Below are 15,962 nucleotides of genomic sequence, written 5' to 3' on the forward strand. Positions count from 1 at the left end.
CAATCATCACTTTAATAGACCTCCCACACAAATAACTTTTAAACCACATCAAACTCACTCCTTTAACACCTAAGCATTCTAATCTGCAATAAAATTTTAAAATCTACCGTGTCAAATGCTTTCCTAAAATCAAAAAATACTGTTAGGGGGATTTCATCTTTTACTAAACAATTATTTACAAAATCAACAAGATGAATGGCAGCATGACTAGTGGAATGACCTTTTCGAAACCCGAATTGGGTATCACTGAGTAGGTTATGTTTCGTGAGATGGTCATATAGACGGCGATGAATCACTTTTTCCAAAAGTTTTGACAATAAAGGCAGCATCGATATTGGTCTCGAGTTACCGGCATCTGACCTGGCACCCCCTTTGTAAAGCAGGATAACTTTGGCTTGCTTCAACGCTTCTGGAAAGGTCCCCGTTTCCATAGATAAATTAATAATATGGAGAATACATGGTAGTATATACATTAACACAGCTTTAAAAGTTCTCAGATTCACGCCATCTATCCCAGCAGATATCGATTTTATATTTTTCACTATTTTAATCACTTCATCACTTGTACACTTGTCAAACTGGAACTCAACAGTATCTCCACGAGAGTCCACGAATTCCTTGCTAAGAAAATTTTCCCTGTCACACCTTACACTCTCTTGAACAGACGAGCCAACCTGAGAATAAAACTGGCCAAAATGATTTGCGACCATATTTTTATCCCTCACATAACTTCCGTTTATATCAATGCAAGGCGACTGACTACTTTTCTGACTTCCCATAAACCCATTAATAACTTGCCATGTGGCTTTGGTATCTCCCTTACTATCAGAAAACATTTTTTCAAAATACTTCTTCTTTGCTTGCCTTCTCATACTGTTCACCTTATTTCTCACTCACTTGAACTCTGCAAAATCTGCGTCATCCTGACTATTAAGATATTGCTCATGTAACAAGTTCCTTTTTTTATCATGTCTATTATTGCCTCCGTAATCCACGGCGTACGGGGATCGTCCCTCTTTTGTTTGGTCAAGCGTAAGGGGCACGTTTTCTCATAAATCGGTTGGAAAATATACATGAACTGATTGTACGCTAGAGAAGAATCACCAGAAATCCCCAGGACCGATTCCCACTTGATACAGCTCCACACTTCGGCAAAGCTATTACAATTTTTTTTTCAGCTCACGTATCAGTATTTTTTTTAGCCGGGATAATTCGTTTTCTAAGACACGTCACATGAGCAATTACTGGGAGATGATCTGAGCCTGGATATACTATCACATCTGAATAGCTTTGACTAAAAGAACTAGGTCCCACGAAGACATTATGAATTAAGGTCGCAGAGTGAGTAGAGATTCGGGTAGGTAGACAAGTTAAAGGGTAAAGTTCACTTGAAATCATATAATTAAAAAAATCCAAATTATCACCTGAAAGGTCTAAAAGATTATGGTTAAAATCACCCATACAAAAAAAATCCATGCTTGTAGACAAAACCAACCTCATCAACTCATCAAAACCTGCTACAAACTCATCCAGGCGAGCACTGGGTGGCTTATACACCACACTAATTAAAACTTTCCTTTTTTCAATTTCAAATTCCAAACAAAAACTTTCAATCTTACCTTCTATCCATACACCCAAATCCTCCCTCACCATATACTTCATATTTTTCTTAATCAAAAATCCCAGGCCTCCTCGGTTCATAGTTGATCGGTTCCTTAACTCAAAATCATATCCTGGAAAAGACAAAAGCCGAGGGAGATTGGTCAGAACTCAAAAAAGTTTCAAAAATAGCCATTATATCAAACTGTGAAAAAACATCCTAATCACCTGACGAACATCTAAGAACCCCGTCGTAAGGTGCTAATTCCACTTGCTAAGACGCTGCATCATGTCTCAACTAACTTGCGACGTCAATATATCAGAACTCTCACGAAGAGGCTTTGAATTAATAATAGGCAAATCATCATTTCCAATTTGAGCCTCTAAATGATCTTCAATACGGAGTGGATTATGCATAAATCTATTCAATGAAGAAATATCATTCAACATAAGTAAGGAAATATACTAGTTTTTCTTTTCTATAAAAAAAAAAAAAAAAAAAAAAAAAAAAAAAGAAGAAGAGAAAAAGAAAGAAAAAACAAATAAAACAAACAAAAACACAAATAATCAACTTTTACTAAAACACTAAAGAGTGTCAACAAGTGAGCAGATTCGTGTTGGGTGGCTATCACCCTGCTCACGTTTGTAAAACACGGCCACGATCAGACCACACGTTTCTTACACCATATCTGTCTCTCGCACCTTCAAAAATCGCTTTTTTCATTTTTGTAAGATATTCAGTGACGAATACACCTGATTTCGCCAGCTTTGACTTCGCTCTGAAAACATTATATGCCGTATCTTTAGTTAAAGAGAACTGTCGTAAGTGTCTGGATATTCCGGGCAGCGTTCGGAAGTCTAAAACGGTTCACAGACAACAACTGTTCTTTCTGGACATTTACACCCATTCTGTTCACTATATCAAGAACAGTAGTACCCAGGTCGTTTCCGGGGTCCTGCTTCACTCCGAAAAAAACCAAAGAATCAAGCAAACGCTCCTGTTCGTAATCGTCCAGCTTTTCCTCAATAGTAGCCACTGGAAGCTCTAATGACTGAATCTGGCTATACAGCGATGAAAACAGTTTTTCTATTTTCTCAGACTTTACGTTGTATTCTAGCGTGATCGAATCATATATTTCCGAAACAATCAGTTCAGGGTTCAGAGTAAACCCTGAGTTTTAAGTAAAGAACGATGTTGGCACATTGTATTATTTATTTTTTTATTATTTTTTTTCTTTAGACCTTCGCACTTCGTATCGAAGGAGTTGTCGTAGAAACTTCGGAAAGGGCTCATTCGATTCGAAATTGGAGTGGCTTTTGTATTACTTCAAAAATATTCAGAAATTAAATTAAAAAAAATAACACGTTTTCTTAACTGAAAGTAATGAGCGACATTAAAACTTAAAACAAAGAGAAATTATTCCATATATGAAAGGGGCTGTCCTCTCCTCAACGCCTCACTCTTTACGCTAAAGTTTGACTATTTTCTCAAAACTCTATTTTTTAAAACAATAAAAAACTTTAGCGTAAAGAGCGAGGCGTTGAGGAGGGGACATCCCCTTTTATATACGGAATAATTTCTTTTCGTTTTTAAGTTTTAATGTCGCTCTTTACTTTCAGTTAAAAAAAAACTTGTTTTTTTTTTATTTAATTTACTTTCTAGCTCGAAAATAAAAAAGAAGAAGAAGGAGAAGACAGTTTAGCACTTTTTTTTGCAAATATACAGTTTTTCTTGTTATTCAGAGTCGGGGCTATAATCATACTATATAAAGTTTTGACCATGGTTAATCTGTTCGTGCAATTGTCATTTTTACTGATTAGTTGTCTTAGAGGTCTTAAGTCCGAGAAGCAATAATGCTCAGCTTGCTGTCACCCTCTACGTTACCAAGCCACTTTTGACTCTTACAAAAAGGGTAGTAAAATTTTCATGTCCAATCGAATGTTCCCCTATTGAAGTTTACGACAAACCGTCCCATGCTAAGTAACATAAGAAAAACCTAATATTAGAAGAAATATGAGAAAAAACAAAAATAAAAAAAATATGAGAAAAGAATAACATGAGAAAAACTATATAAAAAAAGATTCCTAGAAGCCATATCTCTCTTTACTTAGTTAGAGCTATTAGACGGCCTATGTATGACATGATTCTACTAATTGTGCAATATGTGTTGTGAAACTTTAAAAAAAAAAACGGAATACAGGCATATGCCATTTGTCATAACTAGGCCTATAATTATCTGAAAGTGATATTATGAATTAAAAACTGCTAAAAATAAACTGAAACTGGCAAAAGAGGAGAATAAAAGAGGCCATCGTTATAGATCTAATGTTATTTTTTATCGAGGATTTAGTAAAGCATCATATTTGTGGTATGTCCTTACACTTTGTTTGTTTTAAGAATTTATATATTAGGAAAGAAATAGTTTTTCAATGCAAAGTAAAGAGCAGTTTTAAAACCTGAGATTAACAGAAATTGAAAAAATAAGTATAATAAATGAATGAATAAATAAATGCAGCACAAAACGAACTGAAATTAAAATAATTTACCACATTAAGCACGAACATGTAGCACTATGTTACAGTACTAAAACTAAATTAAATTATAACTATAGTAATAAAACAAGTAATAACTATAATAAACAAATGTAGTACTAAAACTAAATTAAGTTTTCCCCGGTTTTACTTGGAGTTAATGTTTCTGGATTGGGTATGATGGAATTATTTAACTTGGTGTAATAATATACTACTTCCTTGCCTAACTTGAACTTTTTGTTATATATACTTTTTATGTTAAGTAGAGTTGCTTCAGTAAGAACACTGAAGTGACAGTCGCTTCAGTGTTCTCATTGAAGCAAATCTATTTAGCTTCTGTATACTCAATCACAGTAACACCAATCATAGTAACACCAAAGTAACACCAATCATAGCAACACCAAACAAAGTATGTTAGCAGGAATGTCCGCAAAATGGTGAATTTCGACATTCACCGGTGAATATCCAAAATACCTTTTTTTTCTTCCTTGAATTTAGTCAGCGTTGCCAGATAACTTTTTCATTTTAATGCAAGGATTAATGATGGCAGGTTACGTTGAATTAGGTTAGGCTGGTTAAGGTTTTTAACCCATTTCTGATACTTATAACCAAATTTACCGTAACCTAATCTACCCTAACCTAAACTAAGATAATCTAACGTAACCTAACTTTGACTTTTACCATCATACCTTGCATAAGACTGAAAAAGCTGACACGCAAAGCTAATTGAATCCGATCAGAGAAAAAGGAATTTCGGACATTCACCGGTGAATGTCGACATTAACCAGATTTCGGACATTCACGGTAATCTTTTTTTCGGACATTCACGATACATCTTTTTTTATTTCTTGGTTTTAGTTTTTATTTAATTTCAGGTTAGTTTAGATTTTATCTTTGTTGCTTTGTGTTGAAGACGCCTTGTTTATACAGCCGAAATATCCGCTTCGTTTTGGTTTATTTTCCTTGTATTGCCCGTAGTCCCGTTTGTTTTCTTCATATGGAGATTTCTCTTTCTCTTTGTTTTCACCATTTCCTATAAGGAGCAAGGCGTCATGGTGTTATGAAAATGACTGAAATTAGAGTAATGTTATTCACCTCCTTCCCAAATCCTTCTAAACGACCTGAGTGCTACTTAAGTTGCGTCTTAAACGGTATAGTTTTAGAACAGTATTGGCCAATACTAGTGTTAGGTAATAATTTAATTAATCAATATATCGACAAATCGATGTTTTTACATTCGATTTTTGACACATCATGACCAATATTTTAAATCACTTTTTTGCTCCAATTAACTCATGGTTTAAGAGATAGAGATAAGATATTTATTTCAAAAAAATCGCTATCACAAGCCCACAAAGGGCCGAATTCGGACTTTGGAGTCGACAACAAATAAATGGTTACACTAATAATGCAAAGAACAACAACGAAATAGAGAAAACCATAATGAACATCATTTAAAAGTCAATAATTAAAACTGTAAAAAATCAATTAAAAAATTAAAAAAAAAAAAAAATTGGTCAAACTAAACTTAGAGCGAGACATAAATGCATTAAAAACTGGTCAAACTAAACTTAGAACGAGACATAAATGCATTTAAATTAAAAGGGATACTAAGAAAGTGTCAGCAATTAAACTACAGTAAATCAATAAAAGAGTTAAAAACAATAAAAACTAGTCAAGGAAGGGGGGGGCAAGAAAAAGAGCGCAAGAACCTGGGCAGTACCATCAGCTAATAAACAAAAAAGAGGGAAAAAAAGACACTATTGAGACATTTTATTCATTTTCTCTGTAATGAAGGGGATGAAAGTTCTTTCGTATCTGGAAGTAACGCAGCGAATGGGGGACAAAGCAGGGATGGGTTCAGAAATAGCTCGAGGCGGCCGTATTCTGGATGGAGAGTGACGTTTGGGGAAAATACTTGCCGTCCGAGGGTTTGTTATGGCATTTTTTGCAAAACGGAGGCACAACGAAACACTCCTTTGCTCCAAGGTTTTCAGACCAGCTTTTCTTAGGAGCAGAGAGTATAGAGCACCTTGCCTTTTTAGAAAATTATTCGCAAGGCTCTTTCTTGGATTGATTCTATTTTTTTCCGATTCTTCGCGAGAGATACCAGGGTGCCAAACTCGACAAGCGTATTCTAGATGCGGGCGGACAAAAGACGTGTAAATTCTTAAGGAGTGAGAAGGGGGGGCGCTGAATTTATTTAGGAGCTTAAGGAGGGCGATAGACACATTAGCATTAGGTTTAGGAAAAGTTCATTGACAAAAATTGAAGTTAAGGAGTGTCTTAATATATTTTCAATCTTCGAATAATATTAGATCAAACAATAAAAATAAAGGTACTTGTGCATTATTCGGTACAAAATCGAAAAGTGAAGTTTGGTTATCATAATGAAAAATACCGAAATATGATGGAAGTACAATACTTTAGTAACACAAGCATGAAAACTACAACAAAGAATTATGGTGGAGGGCCGCATAGAACACATTATATTAAACACCTAACCAAACCTAACCCGATAAAAATACCATCTCTATATATTAAATATTTAATAAAAAATATACCTAAAACGTAGATTTTAACTGAACCTAAACTAATTTTCTTGGAATACTGCCGACCATAAACCGGTTATTGTCTTATCTGTAGATCCACATTTTCGAGTGTGTACAGAATAATGCACAAGTACCAAATAAATTTCGTTTACATTAGATGAGTATCAAGAGAATTTAGATTTGAAATTAATCACGCTCAGGATAAAGAGACCGTTGGATATTTTTGGCCATTAATTAAAAAAAAACTTTCCAGAAAATAAGTTTTTCAAAGAAAAGTAAAGGCCAGTTTAAACTTAAGCTCAGGAGATATGAATACCTGTTAAAATTCAAACTCAAAACTACCAGAAATTACTATTAAAGAATAAATAAAACCCAAAACGAACAGAAATTAAATAAACAATCATGGTAAAAAACATACAAAAAGTAATAATATAAATGAATAAATAAATTTTAAAGCGAGTAATGCTTAGATTGAATATGAAAATCAAGCTTAAAACGAAAAAAAATAGTTTGCTATTAAAGTATAAATGAAACTTAAAACGAACAGAAATTAAATAAACAATCAATGCGAACAAACATACAATATATATTAATGTAAATGAATAAAAAAATCTTAAAACGAGTGAAACTTAAAAACAAAAATAACTACAAACAAGAGTTTGGGTATCGCCTCACTGCAGAAGCCTAAAACCTACTGCGTCATTGGCGCCTTACTGAAAACTATTTGAGTCTTGAACAGTCTTGGAAAGTATAAACAAAATCAAATTAAAATATTAGATATATAATGATATTAATTGTTGAAAGATCCATCAGTTCAAGATTTTTTTTTCACTGTAATTTTTATTTTCATTTTCAATGCTGTAAGAAGTGGAAAAGAATAAATTTGTAATATAAGAGTAATTCGTTTTCAGTGAAGCGCCAATGACGCAGAAGGTTTTAGGTTTTTGTAGTTAAAGAAGGGGGCAGTATCCAAATTTTGTTTGTAGTGAAACTATATTTGTCTTGACCAATCTTGGAAAGAACTAATAAATTAAACTGAATGTTTCATGTATGATATTAATTGCTGAAAGCTCATCAGTTCAAAAGTTTACTTTAATTTTTATATTTATTTTCAATATTAAGTGCAAAAGAAAACATTTGTAATATAATTCGTTTTCAGTAAAGTCCCAATGACGCCGTAGGTTTTAGGCTTCTTCAGTGAGGCGATACCCAAACTATTGTTTGTAGTTATTTTTATTCGATTCAAACTTGATTTGCATGTTCAATTTAAGTTTCACTCTTTTTAAGATTTATTTATTCATTTACATTAATATACATTGTATGTTTGTTCGCATTGACTGTTTTTTTAATTTCTGTTCGTTTTAAGTTTCATTTATACTTTAATAGCAAACTATCTTTTTTCGTTTTAAGCTTGATTTTCATATTCAATCTAAGCATTAATCGCTTTAAAATCTATCTATTCATTTATATTATTGCTTGTTGTATGTTTTTTGCTATTGTTGTTTATTTAATTTCTGTTCGTTTTGGGTTTCATTTATTCTTTAATAGTAATTTCCGGTCGTTTTGAGTTTGAATTTTAACAGATATTCATATCTCCTGAGCTTAAGTTTAAAATGGCCTTTACTTTTCTTTGAAAAACTTATTTTTTGGATTTTTTTTAAAAATTACTTTTTGTTCGTTTTTGATTGCAAAAAATTTCAAGTTTTTATTGCATGGGGGGGGTTTGCTTACTGTCCGATTATTCTTGACTTTAAGAAATGGATCTCGACCTTTCAATTTATAAATAGAATGAGGCTTTTTTCAAAGTCTATACGATTACCTCTTTGATAAAAACCTTATATATGAAAAATAGATAGCTTGCATAACTTGTGGACAGTGATTGGCAACAATGAATGGATTGAAAAAATAGCTCCAATAAGGGTGTTTTGACCATTTCACTTGCAAACACAAAGGGGTCACGACTGTTTGGAATTGACCTTAATAGGATTTTGTGTGCCAAAGTAATTTTGCATCTATCACAGGGTATGTATTTTAACCTTACAATTGGATAATTATAATAGATTCACTATGTGTTCTTCCCATACAAAACTTCACATTATTATAGTCTTTGGGGTGGGGTCAGCGTAGTTGGCAGAAGGTAGAAAACTTTAGCGCAGACAGTTAGAGAAGGGGAGGTTGAGGCTGGAGACTCATCCAATACGGGGCGGAACTTCACTTATCTCTTCCGTTCCCGATTTAGGAGTTTAGACAGACTCTTTTGGCTGTAGAATGTTGAACCGTTTGATTTGTGGAAGACATTAAAATACTCAAAAATACTTTATATTTTCAGTTATTGCAGGATTGATTTCATAGATTGTAGAATGGTGAGCCCCCAGGCTCATCGTTTTGGTGAACCTCAACTCATAATATGCAATTTTGATTAATTGTTCCATGTTATGTGCATATATTATTCTATATATGTTATTTTGAGTTATACATTTATCGCATTGCGTTCATTTTTAAGCCTTGAGATAAAAACTGAAACCTTAGCGGAGTCAGTGGTGGGGGGAAGTCTCTCCCCTAACATGCATAATTGAGCAGCCACAGAGAAAGTAAAACAAATGAAATTAATCTGTCTTTTATAAATGTCTTTTTTCAAAAGACACGAGCAAAATCATCTAAAGGAACCTGAAGTGCTATCTCTGACATTTCCGTTGATTCTTTATTCCCGTTACTTTTAGATGTAAAATTTAGAATATTATCGAATGGGTTTAGTTGTCCCCTCTTTGGATAATTCACAATTGGAAAACCCACCCCTGGGAAATTCCTTCCCCTCAAAGAACGTTTTCTTTTCCTGCTGATAATTTCCAGGCGCTAAATTCCACCCAGCAGAAATTTCCCAGCCGTGGAATATGCTCCCCAAACATATTCCCCTCAGATAATTTCGGATATTCATAAAAATGAAAGCTGAAATTTCTACTCATCGTTTTAGGTCAGAAGCAATGCTATAGCGTTACCTAAGTAAAAAGCCATAAGGGTTCAATGAATTAGTACTTATTTATTTTTCCAGGGGCACTTTATGTGGAAGAGGTGGTCGCATAAACTTTGGAACGGGGTTCATTGAATTACAAATTAAAATTTATAGTGCCCTTACAACAAGGGCGGATCCATGATTTTTTAGGGGGGGGGCGCAAAAGTGGTTGATCGGATAAACTAGCGTTAGGAGCAAGTTTAATTAGAGCAATATTGCGCTAGTTAGGTAAATTATATTACTTCAGACTACGTTAGGGGGGGGGCGCCCCCTCTCCCCTCCCCTGGATCCGCCACTGCCTTACACTCTCTGTTTCTTTCCTTGTTAGGCAGGAGAGCAGATGCCTAATAGGTGTGTGTTAATACCAAAACATTCTAACTCTCATTGGACCTACAGGTATAAACAGAATTAGTTCAAAGGGAGGGGTGGGGAAAAAGGGAGTGGGTGGGTATTTGCCCTTCGAGCGATTTTGACTCTTAAAAGCTGAACCAGAACTTCCAATTTCCAATCAAATGAGCCCTCTCTGAAGTTTATACGAGAATCCCTTCCTGCCCCGGGCCCTGGGGGGTTTTGTCGACGCCAGAGTTTTGTTATTTAACCTTTCAACTATTTTTAGCAAAATTTCTATCTCATGTATTTAGGGCGTGGAGGAGGTGGGGGGGGGGGCTAGTAGCCCTCCAATCTCTTTTGACTCTTAAAAAGTGAACAAGAACTTTCAATTTCCAATCAAATGAGCACTCTCTAAAGTTTATACGACTATCACTTCCATAAAAAATAATATGAAGGATTCAGAGATTCCTTAAATTACAACTCTTGCCCTGAGGGCTGTGGGGGAGTTGTCATCGTCAAAGACCTAATTTCCAGACCTTAAAACTACGTTTAATAAAATGGTTGTCTCAAAAATTTGATTGGCTGTGTTTGGGGAAAAGGTGGGCGCGAGAGGGGGATTAGTTGCCCTCAAATCACTTTTGACTATTAAAAAGGGCACTAGCCCTTTGAAATTCCAATCAAATGAGCCTTTTTTGAAGTTTCTATGACACCGCCTTCTATAAAAAACTTAAATGACCCCAGGTTATAACTTAAAACCCTTGCCTTGAGGGTTGTTGGGGAGTGTACTCCTCAAAAACATATTTTCTATCTGAAAATCAACTACGCGGAACAAAATGGTTATCTCAATATTTCGATTGGTTGTGTTTGGGGGAATGATGGGCGTAGGGGGGGGGGGCTAGTTGCCCTCCAGTCACTTTCGACTATTAAAAAGGGCACTATCCCTTTGAATTTCCAATCGAATGAGCCTTTTTTTAAGTTTCTACGACAAAGCCTTCTACAAAAACCATATATGCCCCCAGGGCATAACTTAAAACCCTTGCCCTGAGAGGTGTGGGGGAGTTTTCTCCTCAAAAATATATTTTCTATCTAGAAATCAACTACGCTGAACAAAATGGCTATCTCAAAATTTTGATTGGATGTGTTTGGGGGAATGATGGGCGTAGATAATTCGTAGGGGGGAGGGCTAGTTGCCCTCCAATCATTTTCAACTATTAAAAAGGGCACTAGCCCTTTGAATTTCCAATCGAATGAGCCTTTTTTAAAGACTCTACGACAACGCCTTCTATAAAAACTTTATATGCACTCATGGCATAGCTTAAAACCCTTGCCCCGTGCGCTATGGCGGAGGCTGCTCCTTAAAAACACATATTCTATCAAGAAATCAACTACGCTGAACAAAATGCCTGTTTCAAAATTTTGATTGGATGGGTTTGGGGAAATGATGGGCTTGGGAGGAGGGCTAGTTGCACTCCAATCACTTTTGACTTTTTAAAAAGGGCCCTAGCCCTTTAATTTCCAATCGAATGAACCTGTTTTGAAGTTTCTACGAAAACGCCTTCTATGAAAACTTTATATGCCCCCAGGGCATAACTTAAAACCCTTGCCCGGTGGGGTGTTGGGGAGTGTCCTCCTCAAAAACACATTTTCTATGTGGAAATCAACTACGCTGAACACACTGGAGATCTCAACATTTTTATTGGATGGGTTTGGGGAAATGATGGGCTTGGGAGGAGGGTTAGTTGCACTCCAATCACTTTTGACTTTTTAAAAAGGGCCCTAGACCTTTAATTTCCAATCGAATGAACCTGTTTTGAAGTTTCTACGACAACTCCTTCTATAAAAACCTTATATGCCCCCAGGGCATAACTTAAAACTCTTGCCCTGAGGGCTGTGGGGGAGTGTCCCCCTCAAAAATATATTTTCTATCTGGAAATTAACTACGCTGAATAGAATGGCTATCTCAAAATTTTGATTGGATGTGTTTGGGGTAATGATTGGCGTCTGGGGGAGCTAATTGCCCTCCAATCATTTTCGACTATTAAAAAGGGCACTAGAACTCTCGATTTCCAATCGAATGATCCCCCTTTGAAGTTTCTACGACCCCTTCCATATGAAGTGCCTCTGGGAAAAAAAACATAAAAAAAACATTGGAGCCGCATGGCCTTTACTATAGGCAACGCTACAGCGTTGCCTCAGATTAAAAACCCAACATATGAATGTTTTTCTTTGCAAGCTAGTTCCACCTTTTAGTGATTAGTTGTCAAATCAAACAGTTCGTGGTAATCAAAGTATAAACACATACAACAAGTACTGACAAAACCTATCCTCTCCACACAAAAAAAGTGAAACTTTGTCCGCGTCTCCAGAGACGATTCCATACCTATGCGAACCTGGGGGATAATAGCCTAAGTTCCGTAGGTGATCATACTTGTTCCGTAAAAGCTGTATTAAATTTAATTTATTGGTTCAGAGCGATTAAGTAGTACAGCACTTTGCGTCTAGAGGCGCTGAGGTACGCGGGGTCACTTTTGGAGAGTTTTGTCAGTACTTGTTACGTAGATGATTATACTTTGGTGGTAATGAACTGTAAGTAAGGAGTGACCCGGCTCAATAGTAACCGAAACCCTAAAAAACGGAATTTTGATACCAATAGGTACATCACAAGAATCGGATTTTTATGCTGATTTCAAATATATACATGTCATCAACTTTAGTCTTACCAATCAAAGGTTACGGGTATGAGAAAATTTGCCTGATTTTAGAAATAAGGGGGAAACGCCCTCTAAAAGTTAAATGGAATCTTAATGAAAATCTCACCATCAGATTCAGCGTATTAGACAGCCCTACTGTAGAGATTTCAAGCAATTTTGTATTTTTTCCCAGAAAAAAGATTACGGATGCGTGTTTATTTGTTTTTTTTGTTTTTTTTTCCAGGGGTAATTGTATCGACCCAGTGGTCCTAGAATATCGTGGGAGGGCTCATTCAAACGGAAATTAAAAGTTCTAGTGATTAAAAGCCTTTGTGATTAAGGGGTCATTTTAACGAATTGGAACAAAATTCGAACTTCAGTGTAAAGAGCGAGGTATTGACTAGATGACTAACCCCCTAATATACGTATTAAAAATATATGAATATAGAAGTTCGTTGCGTATGTTAATTCGTAAGTTACGTATATTCACTACTAATAAAAACGTTCGTAAATAAAATTAAACAATTTTCGAGAAAGCCATTTAACCAAACAAAAGTAAAATTAATATACACATTTTGCTTTAATTATTCATCAACGAGGAGCCAAAATCAAAACCTGTATTAATTCAAAAACGTTTCAAAAATTAAATTAAAAAATGTTTTTTTTTTAACTGAAAGTAAGGAGCGACATTAAAACTTAAAAGGAACAGAAATTATTCCGTATATGAAAGGAGCTGTCCCCTCCTCAACGTCTCGCTCTTTACGCTAAACTTTGACTCTTTCTCACAACTCTATTTTTTCTAAACAATAAAAAACTTTAGCGTAAAGAGCGAGACGTTGAGGAGGGGGCAGTCCTTTTCATATGCGGAATAATTTCTGTCTAATAGCGCTAATATCCAATAGAATAAGTCCATTAGCGCTGCCTAAGTAAAGAACGATGTTGGCACAATGTATTATTATTATTTTTTTTTTTTCATCTTTTTTTTGGTTGGTCTTAGAACAGGGCACTTTGTATCGAAGGAGTTGACATAGAAACATCGAAAACCGGTCATTCGACTGGAAATTGGAAGGGCTTGTCTCCTTTTTAATACTCGAAAGTGATTGGAAGGCAACTAACACCCTTCCACGCCCACTTTTTCACCGAACACATCCAATCAAAATTTTAAGACAGCCATTTTGTTCAACGAAGTTTGAAAGATCTAGAAATTATGTCTTTGAGGAGGACACTCTCCCCACAGTCCTCAAGGCAAGGGTTGTAACTTAGGCCCTGGGTGCATATAAGGTTTTTATCGAAAGCGTTCTCGTAGGAACTTGGAAAAGGGATCATTCGATTGGAAATTCAAAGGGCTAGTTGAGATATCCATTTTGTTCAACGTAGTTGAAAGTTCTGGACATTAGGTCATTGAGGATGAAAAAACCCCCACAGCCCTCAGGGTGATGGTTATAAGCTATACCCTGGGGGCATATTAGGTTTTTAATAGAAAGTGTTGTCTTAAAAACTCCAAATGGGGCTCATTCAATTGGAAATCGAAATGGCTAGTGCCCTTTTTAATAGTTAAAAGTGATTGGAAGGCAACTAACCCCCCTCTCACGCCCACCATTTCCCCAAACACATGCAATATAAATTTTGTTCAACGCAGTTGAAAATTTTGAAAGTTAGGTCTTTGAGGATGATAATCCCCTCAAAGCCCTCAGGGCAAGGGTTGAAGTTATTCCCTGGTGGCATATAAGGTTTTTATAGGAAAGTGTTGTTGTAGAAACTTCAAAGTGGGCTCATTTGATTGGATATTGAAAGGGCTACTGCCCTTTTTAATAGTCGAAAGTGATTGGAGGACAGCTAATTCCCCTCTCACGCCACCATTCTCCCAAACACATCCAATCATAATTTTGAGATAGCCATTTTGTTTAATGTAGTTGAAAGTTCTGTAAATTATGTCGTTGAGGATGAGTAACCCCTCACACCCCTCGGGGCAAGAGGTGTAAGTTATGCCCTTGGGTCATATAAGGTTTTTACAGAAAGTGTTGTTTTAGAAACTTCCAAAAGGGCTCATTCAAGTGGAAATTGAAAGGGCGAGTGCTCTTTTTAATAGTCGAAAGTGATTGGAGGGCAACTAAGCCCCATCTCACGTTCACCATTTCCCCAAACAGATGCAATCAAAATTGAAAGTTTTGGAAATTAGGTCTTTGAGGATAATACCCCCCCCATACTCCTCAGGGCATGGGTTGTAAGTTATGCCATTGGGGCATACAAGGTTTTTTATAGAAAGTGTTGTCTTAGAAACTTCAAAAAGGGCTCATCCGATTGGAAATTGAAAGGGTTATTGGCCTTTTTAATAGTAAAAAGTGAGTGGAGGGTAACTAACCCCCCTTTCAAGCGCACCTTTTTCCCAAACACATGCAATCAAAATTTTGAGATATCCATTTTGTTCAACGGAGTTGAAAGTTTTGGAAATTAGATCTTTGAGGATGATAACCCCCTCAGAGCCCTCAGGGAAAGGGATGTAAGTTATGCACTGGGGGCATATAAGGTTTTTATAGTAAAGCATTGTTTTAGAAACTTCTAAAAGGGCTCGTTTGATTTGAAATTGAAAGGGCTAGTGCCCTTCTTGATAGTCGAAAGTGATTGGAAGGCAGCTAACCCCCTCTCACGCCCACCATTTCCCCAAACACATCCATTCATAACTTTGAGATAGTCATTTTGTTCAATGTAGTTGAAAGTTCAGAAAATTATGTCTTTGAGGATGACAACCCCCCCGCCCCAAAAAAATCCCTCAGGGCAAGAGTTGTAAGTTATGCCCTTGGGGCATATAAGGTTTTTATAGAAAGCATTGTCGTAGAAACTTCAAAAGGGGTTCATTCAAGTGGAAATTGAAAGACTAGTGGCCTTTTTAATAGTCGCATGTGAATGGAGAGCAGCTAACCCCCCCCCCCCTCTCACTCCCATCATTTCCCCAGACACATCCAATCAAAGTTTTGATATAACTATTTTGTTTAATGTAATTGAAAGTCCTGGAAATTATGTATTTGAGGATGGCAAATCCCAGAGAGCCCCCAGGGCAAAGGTTTTAAGTTATACCTCAGGGCAACCCTTGCCCTCAGGACAAGGGTTGTAAGTTGTGTCCTGGGGGCATATAAGGTTTTTATAGAAAGTGTTGTCTTAGAAGTTTCAAAAAGGGCTCATTTGATTGGAAATTGAAAGGTCTAGTGCCCTTTTTAATAGTCGAAAGTGAATGGACAGCAACTAACCCCC

General features: G+C 36.0%; 1 protein-coding gene across 1 annotated transcript in view; it reads right to left on the reverse strand.

Moving 5' to 3' along the window:
• The window catches only part of LOC148954666 (eukaryotic translation initiation factor 3 subunit B-like), a 68,045-nt gene that overhangs the window by 42,669 nt on the left and 9,414 nt on the right, over positions 1 to 15,962 (reverse strand). Inside the window, exon 2 of the mRNA XM_089086455.1 lies at positions 1,903 to 2,020. Within this exon, the coding sequence (XP_088942581.1) occupies positions 1,903 to 2,020 (118 nt within the window). The remainder of the gene's footprint in view (positions 1 to 1,902; positions 2,021 to 15,962) is intronic.

This window comes from Artemia sp. Qi Xiang Cuo, chromosome 3 (assembly GCF_049724085.1).
Source record: "Artemia sp. Qi Xiang Cuo chromosome 3, ASM4972408v1, whole genome shotgun sequence".
NCBI lineage: Eukaryota > Metazoa > Arthropoda > Branchiopoda > Anostraca > Artemiidae > Artemia > Artemia sp. Qi Xiang Cuo.